This window comes from Pogona vitticeps, chromosome 4 (genome assembly GCF_051106095.1).
Source record: "Pogona vitticeps strain Pit_001003342236 chromosome 4, PviZW2.1, whole genome shotgun sequence".
Lineage (NCBI taxonomy): Eukaryota > Metazoa > Chordata > Lepidosauria > Squamata > Agamidae > Pogona > Pogona vitticeps.
In genome coordinates, this window is record NC_135786.1 from 209,049,895 (window position 1) to 209,063,167 (window position 13,273).

Genomic DNA, 13,273 nt, shown 5'->3' on the forward strand with positions numbered 1-13,273 from the left:
CACTGTGGATAAGTGAATCAGCGGATACTGATCCCATGGACAAGAGGGCCCTACTGTAGTTACAATCTATCTTGCCTCCCCCAAAAACTGTTTCTGTGCACTCTTGTAGAAAGTTGTTTTTCCACCACTCACAATGACTGTGTTTGATTCAAGATGGAAGTTGCTGTAGTCTGCCAGCACCAGCACTTCCTCTGTCTGTGGATTTATTAACCATGCAAATGATTGTATGAAAAGAGCTACATTTTTACAGAAGGAAAAAAAATCTCCCCATATGCCCAGCACAGCTCGAACATCCTCTGGTCATGCTTGCTTTTTCTCTTTGACTTCAACAGTAAGAATTTCTCCTTCTCCGGGTGTAGTGGAAGGCGTCATGCTAATAATAAGAGATTGGTTAGTGATTCCTCTGAGCAGAGTTGGTCGAGGAGAAGGAGGAGGAGGTGGTGGTGGTGCTGATACTGGCAGTGGTGATGATGGTTGTGGCTGACTCTTGACTCCGGCCTCTTCTTTAGGAGCAGGTGGCTCAGCTTTCGTGTCTGGAGCTTCTCTGACCGGAGCTGGCACTACATTTTCTTTTACTGGCTTGGCCTGAACCGTTGCTTTACCATTTTCCTTTTGGCCTTTTGCTGTTTTTTTCTTTTTCTCTTCTTCTGCTTTTTCCTGTTCTGCTTTTTCTTTCTTTGCTTGTTCTTCTTTGGCTTGAATTTCTTGCTGCTGTCTTTCTTTTTCTTCCTGAAACAAAAACAGCCAAACATTAACTTGTCTTTTCCTTTTTTTCCTTTTCTGCCTTTTCTCGTTCTTCTTTTTCTTTCTTTTCTTGTTCTTCCCTTTCTTTTTCTTCCTGAAACAAAAACAATTAAGTATTGTTGAGTAAGGTTGCATGATGGGGTCCCAAGACCTTTTAGATCTTGCCTACAGAGAAAAGGGTGAACAAAATCCACCAAGGAGGCCACATGCATTTCAGTGTGGCTTGGAGCTGTGCTTAGCCAGAATCCTTCACAGGTTTTACAGAGAAGTTGTGCAAAGGAGCTCAGAATGCCCAAAAGTGAATTTCCTGTTTAAAATGCCTCTCATTTGATAACATCTGGCATTGTTGCTTCCTCAAAAATCACTTCTGTGCACTCACAGGGCAAGTTGGAAAAAGAAAGGCAATAAAAAAGTGACTTGTTCACTCTAAAGCAGTGGCTCCCAACCTTGGGCCTCCAGATGTTTTTGGACTACAACTCCCAGAAGCCTTCACCACCACTTCTGATGGCCAGGATTTCTGGGAGTTGAAGTCCAAGAACATCTAGAGGCCCAAGGTTGGGGACCACTGCTCTAAAGGGCTGAATGAGCAGAAACAGATAAGACAACGGACTCATAAGCAGAAACAGATAAAATGTGATCATTCCAGAGAGGCCTTCTTCATAGTTGCCTCATGGGCATAAAATACATGCAAACCAAGTTCTGACAGTCACCTCCTGATGCTCAATCACCAAAGAAACGCAAGTAAGCGTTCTACTTGCAAAGTTGTGAAACAGTGTTGGAGGATAACCAGAAATCCTTTACTTCTTAAGGTAAAGCTGAGTGTCTTGTCTATTTTGGCTCTGTATTCTCTCCGCTCATAATGGAAATGAGGATAGGTTGTCCTACTGCAGCAATTGTGTGTTTTGTGCCACACAATTCACTGCCATCATCTCAGATAGCAACGGAGTCTGGAAAAGTTGCTCTTTTGGACTACAAATCACAGACTCTACCCCACAGCAGCTCTGTAAATGCTTCATCCGAAAGAACCCTTGCAAAAATTAGATTCCTTACTCTTGGTTTCTCCTTTAATTTGCAATACCCCCAAGGTATTAATTTCCCTGCTTATTTCTTATCTCTGCAGCCCACCCTGACTTTTGCGCTTTGGGATTTTGTACCTGTTCTCTTTTCAGCTTGATCACGGCAGCCATGCCACCCCCTTTCCCACCAAGCAAGGCCTGGAACATCTTGGGTGCTTCTATTTTCTGTGTTAGCAAAGAGAAGCCTTTGACAGGTTGGGCTGGTCCTTGAGTCGGCTTGCCTGTCTTCTTCATGAGTGCTCTAGAGAATAAGGAAAGAACACAAAGGGGAAAAAAAAGAGAACATGTTAAAGAACATGTTAATCAGAAAGAGCAAGAGAGCCAAAGAAGCTGGAGATGCTATTGCCACTTGGACTGCTGAGGCCCTTGCCAACTTGGGTTAGATATATTTTCTATATGTTTGTGTTGGAGGAGGTAAATCCACATAGCGGATTCATGAATCGTGTACAATTGAACTGATATTTTATTCTAGGCTTTTGAAGATTCCACATGTGGAGCTGTTTTTGCCAGGTACTGCACACTGAACCCAGTTGAAGAAGCTGTCTTGGATTTTTATCTGAATTTGAATTCAAATTCAAAGGGACACTTTGCAATACTTCCATACTGATGTTGTTGCCTAGGAGTTGAGTTGAGTGCACAAATTGTAGCATTTTGCTGTTAGAATTGTTCATCTTGTATGTTATATAATGACGAATACAAAAAGACTAATTTTGTGAAATTGTGTTTGCAAGATTCATCAGTAGATATCTGAGTAAGCAAACAGCCCTATAGAACTGAAGTGTTACAAATGCACAGAGTCCTTGTACCCAGAGATCCTTGAACCCAGTGAGATTTTTCACAAGTTTAAATGAGGCCATGCCTCCAACTGCCCCTTGAACAGGGTTTGGAGAAATTCTTTTCAGGTCTGTAACTCCCAGAATCCTGCAGCCAAAAGTTATCAAAAAGTAACTTTCCCAATACTTGCCCAGAGACAAATGAAGAAATCGATCCAGAAACCAATCCTTGGCTTCAGACTCTGTTTCTATGCCTATAAATACCAGGTACGAGAAACATTTAATTTATGCTAATTAAAAGCTTCCTATCCTCCTTTATAGGGACATGGTGGCGCTGCGGGCTAAACCGCAGAAGCCTGTGCTGCAGGGTCAGAAGACCAGCAGTTGTAAGATCGAATCCACACAACGGAGTGAGCGCCCGTCGTTTGTCCCAGCTCCCGCCAACCTAGCGGTTCGAAAGCATGCAAATGCAAGTAGATAAATAGGGACCACCTCGGTGGGAAGGTAACAGCATCCCGTGTCTAAGTCGCACTAGCCATGCGACCACGGAAGATTGTCTTTTGGACAAAACGCTGGCTCTATGGCTTGGAAACGGGGAGGAGCACTGCCCCCTAGAGTCGAACACGACTGGACAAAAATTGTCAAGGAGAACCTTTACCTTATCCTTCTTTTTAAGTTCCCAACTTCCCTAGGGCTCCTTTTCACCTTGAGGAAGCTCTGGATGAGGGGAAGCCTTTGCAACCAAAATATCACCATCAGCTTGGAAGCAGCACTCCTGACCCCACTAGCAGTAATCCAGTGGCAATTTTTGACTTCTTAAGGTCTCTCCCTCCATCATGAGACATACATGTGAGGAGCAAATGTTTCTTTAGCTGCATGTGCACGCAATACCTACACATCTACACATGTGTAGATATGTCAGCCCCGTGTATAATTATTCCATATTATTGCAGAAGGACATACTTTCCCTTTTTCCTTAAGACCTTATCAGACTCGGGATAGTTCACCAAGATTTCGTTGAGAGTCTTCTTGTCAAGAATAAAAAGGTTGGCAAAGCCATGGGCCACCACATTTGCTGTCCGCCGATTTCCCCCACTTGCTGCTAAGAGGCTGAAATGGCAAAGAAAATAGGCAGTCTTATTTTTTTTTTCCTTAGTCGTCAGCACCACAAGAAATCTGCTATCTTGCTTGGTTACTCTCATAGTTAAAAGTATATTATTGCTAATCTTCAATATAAGCTTTTAGCAAATTCAATCTACTCCTTCTAGCTTATCTTCTGCAGACGTGGAAAATGTGTGTCTTGTTAATGGTGTCTTGTTAAACATTTGAAAAGATTATGAGCGCGACTATATGGTCAAATGCCACGAGATTTGCTCTGCTTATGAAGTGGGCAAATCTGAAGTACTTTTTTTTTACTGACTGCATGATGCAAAGGCTGCTTTGAATTGGTCCAGGTCTTTTTGCTCCCAAAGTGGCTTCCCCCCTCCTCTGCTGCTGGGCAGCTTCTACTTTTTCAAGCCAGAATGATTTGAATTGTCTTTCCCCCATCTAGTTAACTGTGATAGTCTCTTGTAAATACGAGGTGTGCAGTGTTTTGGTGACATAGGCAGTTGGGGCATGATATTCACGCCCGGTTGGGGCGGGGTGGATGTGGGGATCAGGTCCTAGTCCTGGATCCTGTCAGTGTTTGTGGGAAGGTCCTTTTGTTGCGAAGCAAAAGCTTACTGTTGTTAATCCCTTAATTGACAGGTCTAAAAGTGTCATTAAAATCACCTTTTTCCTGTTTTACTGTTCAAACTTCTGATATTAGGTACTCTGAGACTGTTAAGTACCTTTCCATGTTATATTTCTATAGAAATGTTTTTGAGAAATATAGTAATCTGAAGTTTTAAGTGAGAAAGCAGCTTCACAGAGAACCATAAGAGGATCAGCAGAGGCTGGTCCAGAGGAATGAAGGAGAGAAAGGGGCGTTATGGGCTGGAATGCAACTCACATCACATCCAATGTGAGTGGTGAACTCCTGAATCAATCCGCAGCCCCTGCGTGAGCAATTTCAAATGTAATACGGATTGGAAATCAAATTGCAGCAAAGCTGAGTCAGAACAATTTCCAGAGTAGTCACACCCTATGTCCCCCTACCACATGTTCTTGCCTGTTTCAGTTCCTTCTGACTTTGCTGCAGACCAATAGGTCAGCTGCTGGATTAAGTGTTAATGGAATGCAGAAGTGGGGACCTGCAACTTGCAGATTTAGGTCACACCTGTGACTTGCCTTGGACTCAATTTTGGGGTTTCTGGGGTGACGGGCGACTCAACTTGTGACTTGGATCCATTTGTCTGAATTGTGTTGCCAAATCCCTATGCCCCCCCATCCCCGCTGACCTACCTGCTCCTGCCACCACCATCTTCAAATGCAGCATGTCAGAGGGCTTTTCATGGTGATGCTCTAGCTGCCTGTAGTCAAAGGGCAAATCCTCCAACCTGCCTATTCCTGCAAGTTGTCCTGGTGATGCTTTAGCCTGCCATAGAGCATCACTAGGAAGACTTACAGGAAGAGGCGAGTCTGAGAACCTACCTTGGAGTACAGTAGTCTAGAGCATTTCTATGAAAGCCCCCCTGCCTTCCTCCTGCTTCAGACCCTATGCTGGCCTATCAGCTTGTCAGCACAAGCATTGAGGGAGGCAGCGGCCTGGATCCTGAATGGAGGCAACCGCAGCAGGCAGGTTAGTGGTGGGCAGTGGGAGGCCCAAGTGTTTGGTACCAAGTCCTGAGTATGAAGCCTTAGGGGACAGGGCAAGTGGCTCGCAACGCCGACTTGGGGCTTGGTACCAAAGATTCAGACTTGGGCCTTGGTGTCTGAGACTCAGACTTGGACTTGAGACATGGGTCCCAAGGCTTACCAACATCCATGGTGGAATGTTTGTGAAAGATGGTGAGAATAGTTAGTTCAGCAGGCATAGGGACAGAGGATGAGACGTAAGATGGCAAAAGGTACCACAAAGAAGGCAGGGAATTGTTATCACTGTTGCAATTGTGTTGCTCAACTACTTGTTTATGAGAACAGCCAGTTCATCTGGCTCATGGACAGATGATAGAAAAAAATTGCAACAGATGAAGCAAGAAGCAGACCATGGCATTAATCAACTATTCGACACAAAGCATAGATGAAAATTATAAGTAAACGGCATATGTAAGGGAATTGTGAATGACGTGAGAATAAAGATGGAGAAAGTGTTAAGCCAAATAATAATGGAAATCTGTGGTTCCCTTCAATGGCCCCTCCCTTTAAATATGAAGCTCTCTTGGGTTTTCTAAGCATCACTCTGCAAAATCTGTGAAACATTCTATTTTGGCAAAGGCTGGGGCTGGTTTAGAGCCCAGGCTCTTTCTGCTGAAACCTGCCAGAAGACAAAGTTGTGCAGCAGGGAGATCCAGGTGCTTCTCTCTTGCATGGGATAAACTGGAACACAATTCTGTTCCAGCTGCCATCCTGCTATTGTTAATCTCCCGCTGGCAATCCTGCTTTCCACTTGGCAAGGAAGGAAATAGCAATGTGCCAGGTTTAAATTTATCCTCTGCTTGTAGCTCCCCTTGTGGCTGTGAAAGGATGCCAATTGTGTTGAACAGAATGCCAACAGCTCCTACTAGTCCACATACAGGCAGCTCACAAATACTTTTCTTAAAGTTTCTCAGAGAGCCCAAATCCACCAGTGCAATTTCCTGGAAGAGTCCCAATGCATTCAATGGGAAACTCTAACAGTCAAGTCACTTATCTCTGAGGAAGTTGCACTGTTGAAAAGAAAATCTTGACTCACCATAAGGAATATGCAATTTTCTGATTTATCTTTGATGGGTCATTTTCATATGCAAGTCATTGTATTCCATAGAATGTTTGTAAGAGCAGCATTATTTATAAAGGCAAAATAGATCTGGTCATTTCACGAAACAGTGATTTATCCAAAGCAACAGAACAATACCTGATCTCTCCAAATACAGCTCCTGCTCTCAAGGTGACCAAGACTTTGGTGCCATCAGGACCTCCGAGTACTTGAACCTCACCTTGTTTAATGATGTACATTTCTCTACCAATTTCCCCCTAGAGGCATACATCAAAGAAAACACTGCAGGTTATGATGATGGTTATTATAACAGTGTCATCTCAGCAGCAACAGCTGTCCGATAGATGGTTAATTTAAAGCCTTTTTTCTCCTCACTTAGTGAACTTCCCACTAACTGAGCTCTTCTTGTTCACAGCATTGATAAAACAAAACATCTTTTTTGAATCATATAGTTAAAATTTCCAGGATTTATTCAGCTCAGCCACTTGCCAAAAACATTCCAGTCCTAAGTATGACATTATTTATGGTGCATCCTCCCTTTTTATTCTCCCAATCATGGTGGGAGAGTAAGTTAGGCTGGAATATAGCTACTGGCCCAAGAGGCTCATGGTTAGCTCCATGTCTAGAATGCTTGTTTTTGACACCGTTCTAGTATTCATGAATGTGTTGACTTGCACACTGAGTGCTCATTAAGTAATTCTGGTGCTGGCTTCAGCAGTTGCTCATCACAACTAGAGTAGCTCCACTGAATTGATGGGGATTTGGTGAGTGTTCCTGAGCACAACAAGACCCAGATAATCACGATCTAAATAGCTGGATGCACGGAAGGATATTTGTCACTGGGGTTTACCAGTTAGCAATCTAATTCAATGAACTTTAAAATGTGATAATTGTCCACAAAGGGGCATTTAAACATGTGAGAGATATATACATACAGACTTTGAGAGGTCCACCTGTTATATGTCTAATGCTTGACGTATGCACATTACAGAATACTGTACATACGCTAAGCATATGTCTCATGCTTAATGTATGCACAACACAGAACTGGATTCTGAATTCTGAGACGGATCAAAGGAGTTAGATTAACTTTTATGACCCTAGCTTGTCACTAGGTTTTCTTTGGAAGGTGCTGAAAGCTTTTAACCTTCACAGATCTCCTTTTTGTAGGAGTGAGCAAACTCTCCCCCAATAGATGTTGCTCTATTAAAAGCATCCCTTTTACTCTCCTTACCTCTTGCATTCTCCAAGACATTCACAGCACCAGCCACCCAAACAAATGAAACACTGCACATTCAAAAGTAAATCAGCATTTTAATTATTTTCTTAATGCGTGATTTGCATAATTTCAAAGGGGAAATCAAGAATAATCAACCAACCAAAGCATCTGCTGTTTCTTGCATATTTACCAGCTTATTTGTGAACTGATTAGCATTCAAATGAAGCCAATTATACCTGGACAAATACAACAGTAATGGCTGAGTTCATGATATATGTATCCCAATCAAAGTTATCTAGTATGATATAGAATAAAAGTTGCAATAAAAATGGAGCGTAGTTATCGTTTACATTGTTAGTATGGTTCAGTAGCCTGGCACATAGTAGATACTGAATTACAGAGAATCTCAAGCACAGGTGAATGTTTAAATTGCCTCTCAATCTTGGAACCAAGCTAAATGTGACATTAATTGTGTGTAAGTACTTAACACGCATGATTTATGTCCTTTAAGCAGTGTGCAGCAATCAAGACCGAGACCATGGCTGCATGAGTTTATTTAATTTCATGCCACTTTTTGCATTTCTAATGAAAATTATCCCCTCCTCACCACCTATCAAATGCTCTGGGTGTAAACCTCCCATTGGCACAAAAAAAAAAAACCTTGGATACCTGGCCCAATAATTGGAAAAGGTTTTCCCCATTCCCATCATCATCATCATTATCTTATAACTGTAGAGCTGGAAAGGACTCTATGGATCATTGAGTCCCAGCTTTTGTTAAGTAGACACAGTTGGGAATCAAACTCCCAACCTCTGGCTCTGCAGCCAATGACTTAAACCACTGAGCTATCCAGTAGTCATAGTGACACTGGTACAGAAGGTAAGGGTTAACCTTGTTGTTTATGTGCAATGGTCGTAGTCCTAAACCACATTCATACCAGCAGGGAATGCTATCTACAGCTAAATAGATAATGCAATGCAACACTGAGCCATATATTTAACATTCGATGTAGTTTGAACCACAGTAAGAAAACGGCTGACTTTGCTGTGTTGGCTATTACAAAATGCATGAATATTGTAATACTAATTATTTATTGGCAGAACATAGAGTATTGTAATTTGTGTATCTAAAACTTTTTAGAGTGAGAATCAGAGAACTGTACAGTTAAGTCTCAGATGCTCCGTTGTGTATAAATTTACATGCGGTTTTGTGCCTGCAACATTTTACTTAAACACTGAAGTCCCATGTTGGGATACAGATAACTCATATTTAATTACTACAATTATTCATACTCTAATTTGTAAAAAGGATGTTCATATAAGTAATAAAATCCACATTCTCTGAACCAGGTTTGAAATCTGAGAGCACATTATTATGAATGCACACTGCCCTGTAATTATTTTTGTGCTATGTAATTCACTCAAGGTTAATTTTGTTCCAATTTTATTCTTGACCTATAGCTGAACTTGTCTTTTAATGCTGTTATTATTCTTGCATTTGCAAAAGAAGTGGACGAACTCACCTTTTTGCAGACAAAATCACCAGGTAAGTACACAATGGATTTCAGTCTGACCAACATATCACAGATCATTTGGTTATCACATCCCTGGTTTTTGAAAAAAGAAAATCATAATAATGATCATCAAAATTATAGTGATAAGATTATTCATAACGGGCAAAATCCTCTTGGCTTAACTTTGTGTTAGCACAGCCTGGATCAGATGCTGGAAACACTGGATTTACACTAACTAAAAGCTTCTTATCCTCCACTGTTATAGGTTCCAAGGCTTCCGTAGGCTTGCTTTTACTATGATGAAGCCCTTGGGAGCCTTGGGACAGAAGGAGGGAAGCTTTGGGGGGAAAAAGCTGCCCAACAGATGCTGTTAATTTCAAACCCAGTGGCAGTGGTCCAGCAGCAATTTTTTACTTTTAAAGGCTCTCCCCCACCAAAACACACAGACATAATGAGGCTCCCAAAGACTTCCCCAGGGCAAAAGGGAGCCATAAGGAACCTTGCAACCTAAAACAAGGGGGAAGATAAGAAGCTTTTATTTAGAGTAAATTCAGTGTTTCCTACTCCTGACCTGAGTTATGCCAATACAAAGTTACACAACAGGCTTTTGCCCGCTATTACACATTACTAGGAAAAAGTAAAAAAATTATAAAACAATTAAGTCTAATCTTCATGTCTGGATCATAGGAATTGACAGTTATAATACTGTGTTTCGCCGAAAATAAGACAGGGTCTTCTATTAATTTTTGCTCCAAAAATGCATTAGGACTCATTTTCAAGGGGAAATGATTTATTTTTTTTCATGTACAACAATCTACATTTGTTCAAATACAGTCATGTCATCTTCTTCTGGTTGCTGCACAAGGGTGGAGGGCGGGTTTTCACTTAACTGGGGCTTATTTTGGGTGTAGGGCTTCTATTACGAGCATCCTGAAAAATCATACTAGGGCTTATTTTCAGGTTAGGTCTTATTTTCGGGAAAACAGGGTATGCCAGGCAGTAGACCATACAAGAGAACTTCTGTTCCCACCGTCTTGTAATTTTGGCCATGCTGTGTGGGTGTGACTTATTAACATTGTTGACCAAAACATCTGGAGGGATGAATGTTCCCCATCCTTCCCTTGGTAATTTTCATTAAGAAATACTTCAAAAACAAGGGTGGGTGATAATCTTCCAAGTTCACTAATAGCTTAAAAATAGACGCTGCTTAGCTTTCAAATCCAGCAGGACTTCTCATCAGGCTGAGTACTGCAGAGCTAATGGCTAGAGGAACACATAGTCCCTCATTCAATGGAGTCCATTCTGAGTGATTCTCTGGTTGCAGATGTTGCTGTTTAACAATATATCGCCTAGTGGCAGAAAGTGAGGAAGAATTAAAGAACCTTGTAATGAGAGTGAAAGAGGAGTGTGCAAAAAACGGTCTTAAACTCAACATGAAAAAAAACTAAGATCATGGCCACTGGTCCCATCACCTCCTGGGAAATAGAAGGGGAAGATATGGAGGCAGTGACAGATTTTATTTTCCTGGGCTCCATTATCACTGCAGATGGAGACAGCAGCCACGAAATTAAAAGACACCTGCTTCTTGGGAGGAAAACGATGACAAACCTTGACAGCATCTTAAAAAGCAGAGACATCACATTGCCAACAAAAGTCCGAATAGTCAAAGCTATGGTTTTTCCTGTCGTGATGTATGGAAGTGAGAGCTGGACCATAAAGAAAGCAGACCGCCGAAGAATTGATGCCTTTGAATTGTGGTGCTGTAAGAGGCTCTTGAGAATCCCCTGGACTGCAAGGAGAACAAACCTATCAATTCTAAAGGAAATCAACCCTGAGTGCTCACTGGAAGGACAGATCCTGAAGCCGAGGCTCCAGTACTTTGGCCATCTCATGAGAAGAGAAGACTCCTTGGAAAAAACCTTGATGTTAGGAAGGTGTGAAGGCAAGAGGAGAGGGGGATGACAGAGATTGAGATGGCTGGACAGTGTCTGCGAAGCAATCAACATGAATTTGACCCAACTCTGGGAGGCAGTGGAAGATAGAAGGGCCTGGCGTGCTCTGGTCCATGGGGTCACGAAGAGTCGGACACGACTAAACGACTAAATGAACGAACAGGCATAATCCATCCTTGTTTCCAAATTTTGTGGAAGGACTGTTCAGTCAACAAGCAAACATTTTGCCAATCCTACATGTCGGAATACACAAAAATCTACTTACCTTAAATAAATCAACTTTACTAACAATGGTAAAGTTCACATCAATTGCAATGTCTAGATGCATTTTCCCAGGCATCTGCTCCAGTAATTCAGATTCATCTGGAAAACAGTACAAAACAACAACAAAGTCATAAAACCATATTTTTTAAGGTACAGTGGTGCCTCGCATAACGATTTTAATTAGTTAAAAAAAAAAGTTATGTGAAACATCGTTATGTGAAACACCATTTCCCATAGGAATGCATTGGAAACCGGTTAATCCGTTCCAATAGGCACGGATTGCCGTCCTTAAGCGAAAAAACCCATAGGAAACATCGTTAAATGATGCCATGATTCCTCCATTGGAATGTATTGAAGCTGACTCAATGCATTTCAATGGCTTTGCGAAGTCAATTTTTGTAAATTTAAGTGTGTCATAAAAGGGTCAAAATGGTTTTAAATGCTTGCATTAGCTTCTGCACCCTCTAAAACGGATGCAACAGTTAATTTGGCTTTGATCTGACTTTTCGTTAATTTATGGTGAATTTCCCCCCCCCAACTTTTGACAGCTGTCAAAATCTGACAGCTCCACTGGTTCCTATGGGGGAAGAAAAAATTCACAAAAAATTAACGAAGACTCAGCAACTATTTTAAATGCTTGGATTCGTTAGAGGACCCCCAAAGTCGTGTGCAAACCTGATTTGGCTTTGATCTGAACTTTCGTTAATTTATGGTGAATTGTTTTCTCCCCCATAGGAAAGCATGGAACTGTCAGATTTTGACAGGTCCATTGGTTCCTATGGGCCGAAAAAAAAATTCACCATAAATTAACGAAAAGTCAGATCAAAGCCAAATCAGGTTTGCACACGACTTAGGGGGTCCTCTAACGAATCCAAGCATTTAGAACCGTTTTGGACCCTTCTAAGACACTTTTTAAATTGAAAAAAGAAACATCATTAAGTGAAGCAGGGGACCTAAAATCGCATTCGTTATGCGAAGCATGGTCCCAAACTTCGCTAAGCGAAAATCGCCCATAGGAAACATCGTTATACGGTGCATATTATTTTCTTAAAAACACATCGTTATGCGAATTCATCGCTAAACGAGGCACTCGTTAAGCGAGGCACCACTGTATAGGAATTACATGAAGAGATGATATCACCCCATAAAATTTACAATAAACATTAAGGAAGGACAGAAGTTTGTTAAACTTTATTTTTAAAAGAAACACTTTACAAAAATTGTACTAGACTTTGTGTTGCCCCACAGATCAAAGTTGCAATTTACGTGTATTATGGAGTGATTTTGTGCTTTTTTTCCCAGTACAGTTTATATCATTTGAAATTGATGAGCTATTTAAATGAAATGAATTAGTAATCACCACCACCAGTTTCTAATTCACTTTAAAATAAGTTAAATGATATGGATATTTCCAGTGGAAAGAGAAAAATCGAATCTGAAAATCTGAAAGAGAAAATTTAAATTCTTACCCAGCATTCCTTGCGAATCCCATGTATACTCATACCAAGTTCGAACACGGTTCTGAACAATTCTTGGAATTGTGTTAGTGTTCATATATGAGACAGTGTTGTCCATGCAAGCACGGTAGTAATTCTGTCCTGCTGTGGCTGCTCCAATGACATCTCGCATCTGCAAATATCAACCATTATCATACACAGGCCCTGAACAAACCAGGCAAATGTTCCCTCAGTTTTTCCCTGTTCAGTCTTTGCATAAATTTCCAATAACATGCTGCATTGCCATTATTGAATTTTTTTCCCAGCCAGCAAGGTAACTGGGGAACATTTCCCCCCTCACCGGGAGGGTTGTTTTATTTTGTACATTCTTTACTTCCATGCATTGGTTCTTTTCCCTTTCTCTTCTCCACATCCTTCAAAGCTGCCTCCTCCCTTTC

At 41.4% G+C, this 13,273-nt stretch overlaps 1 protein-coding gene across 2 annotated transcripts in view; it reads right to left on the reverse strand.

The window, feature by feature from the left end:
* Nucleotides 1-13,273, reverse strand: part of CNGB3 (cyclic nucleotide gated channel subunit beta 3) — a 73,837-nt gene continuing 60,564 nt past the window's right edge. The window contains exons 12-18 of one of the 2 annotated variants that reach the window (XM_072999091.2): nucleotides 12,849-13,008; nucleotides 11,381-11,478; nucleotides 9,173-9,256; nucleotides 6,570-6,688; nucleotides 3,557-3,703; nucleotides 1,899-2,061; nucleotides 1-729 (exon numbers count right to left, since the gene is read on the reverse strand). In XM_072999091.2, coding sequence (XP_072855192.2) covers nucleotides 301-729; nucleotides 1,899-2,061; nucleotides 3,557-3,703; nucleotides 6,570-6,688; nucleotides 9,173-9,256; nucleotides 11,381-11,478; nucleotides 12,849-13,008 — 1,200 coding nt within the window. In that variant the 3' untranslated portion in view covers nucleotides 1-300. Of the gene's footprint in view, nucleotides 839-1,898; nucleotides 2,062-3,556; nucleotides 3,704-6,569; nucleotides 6,689-9,172; nucleotides 9,257-11,380; nucleotides 11,479-12,848; nucleotides 13,009-13,273 lie in introns of both variants that reach the window. The other variant, XM_072999093.2, reaches the window with a different exon arrangement.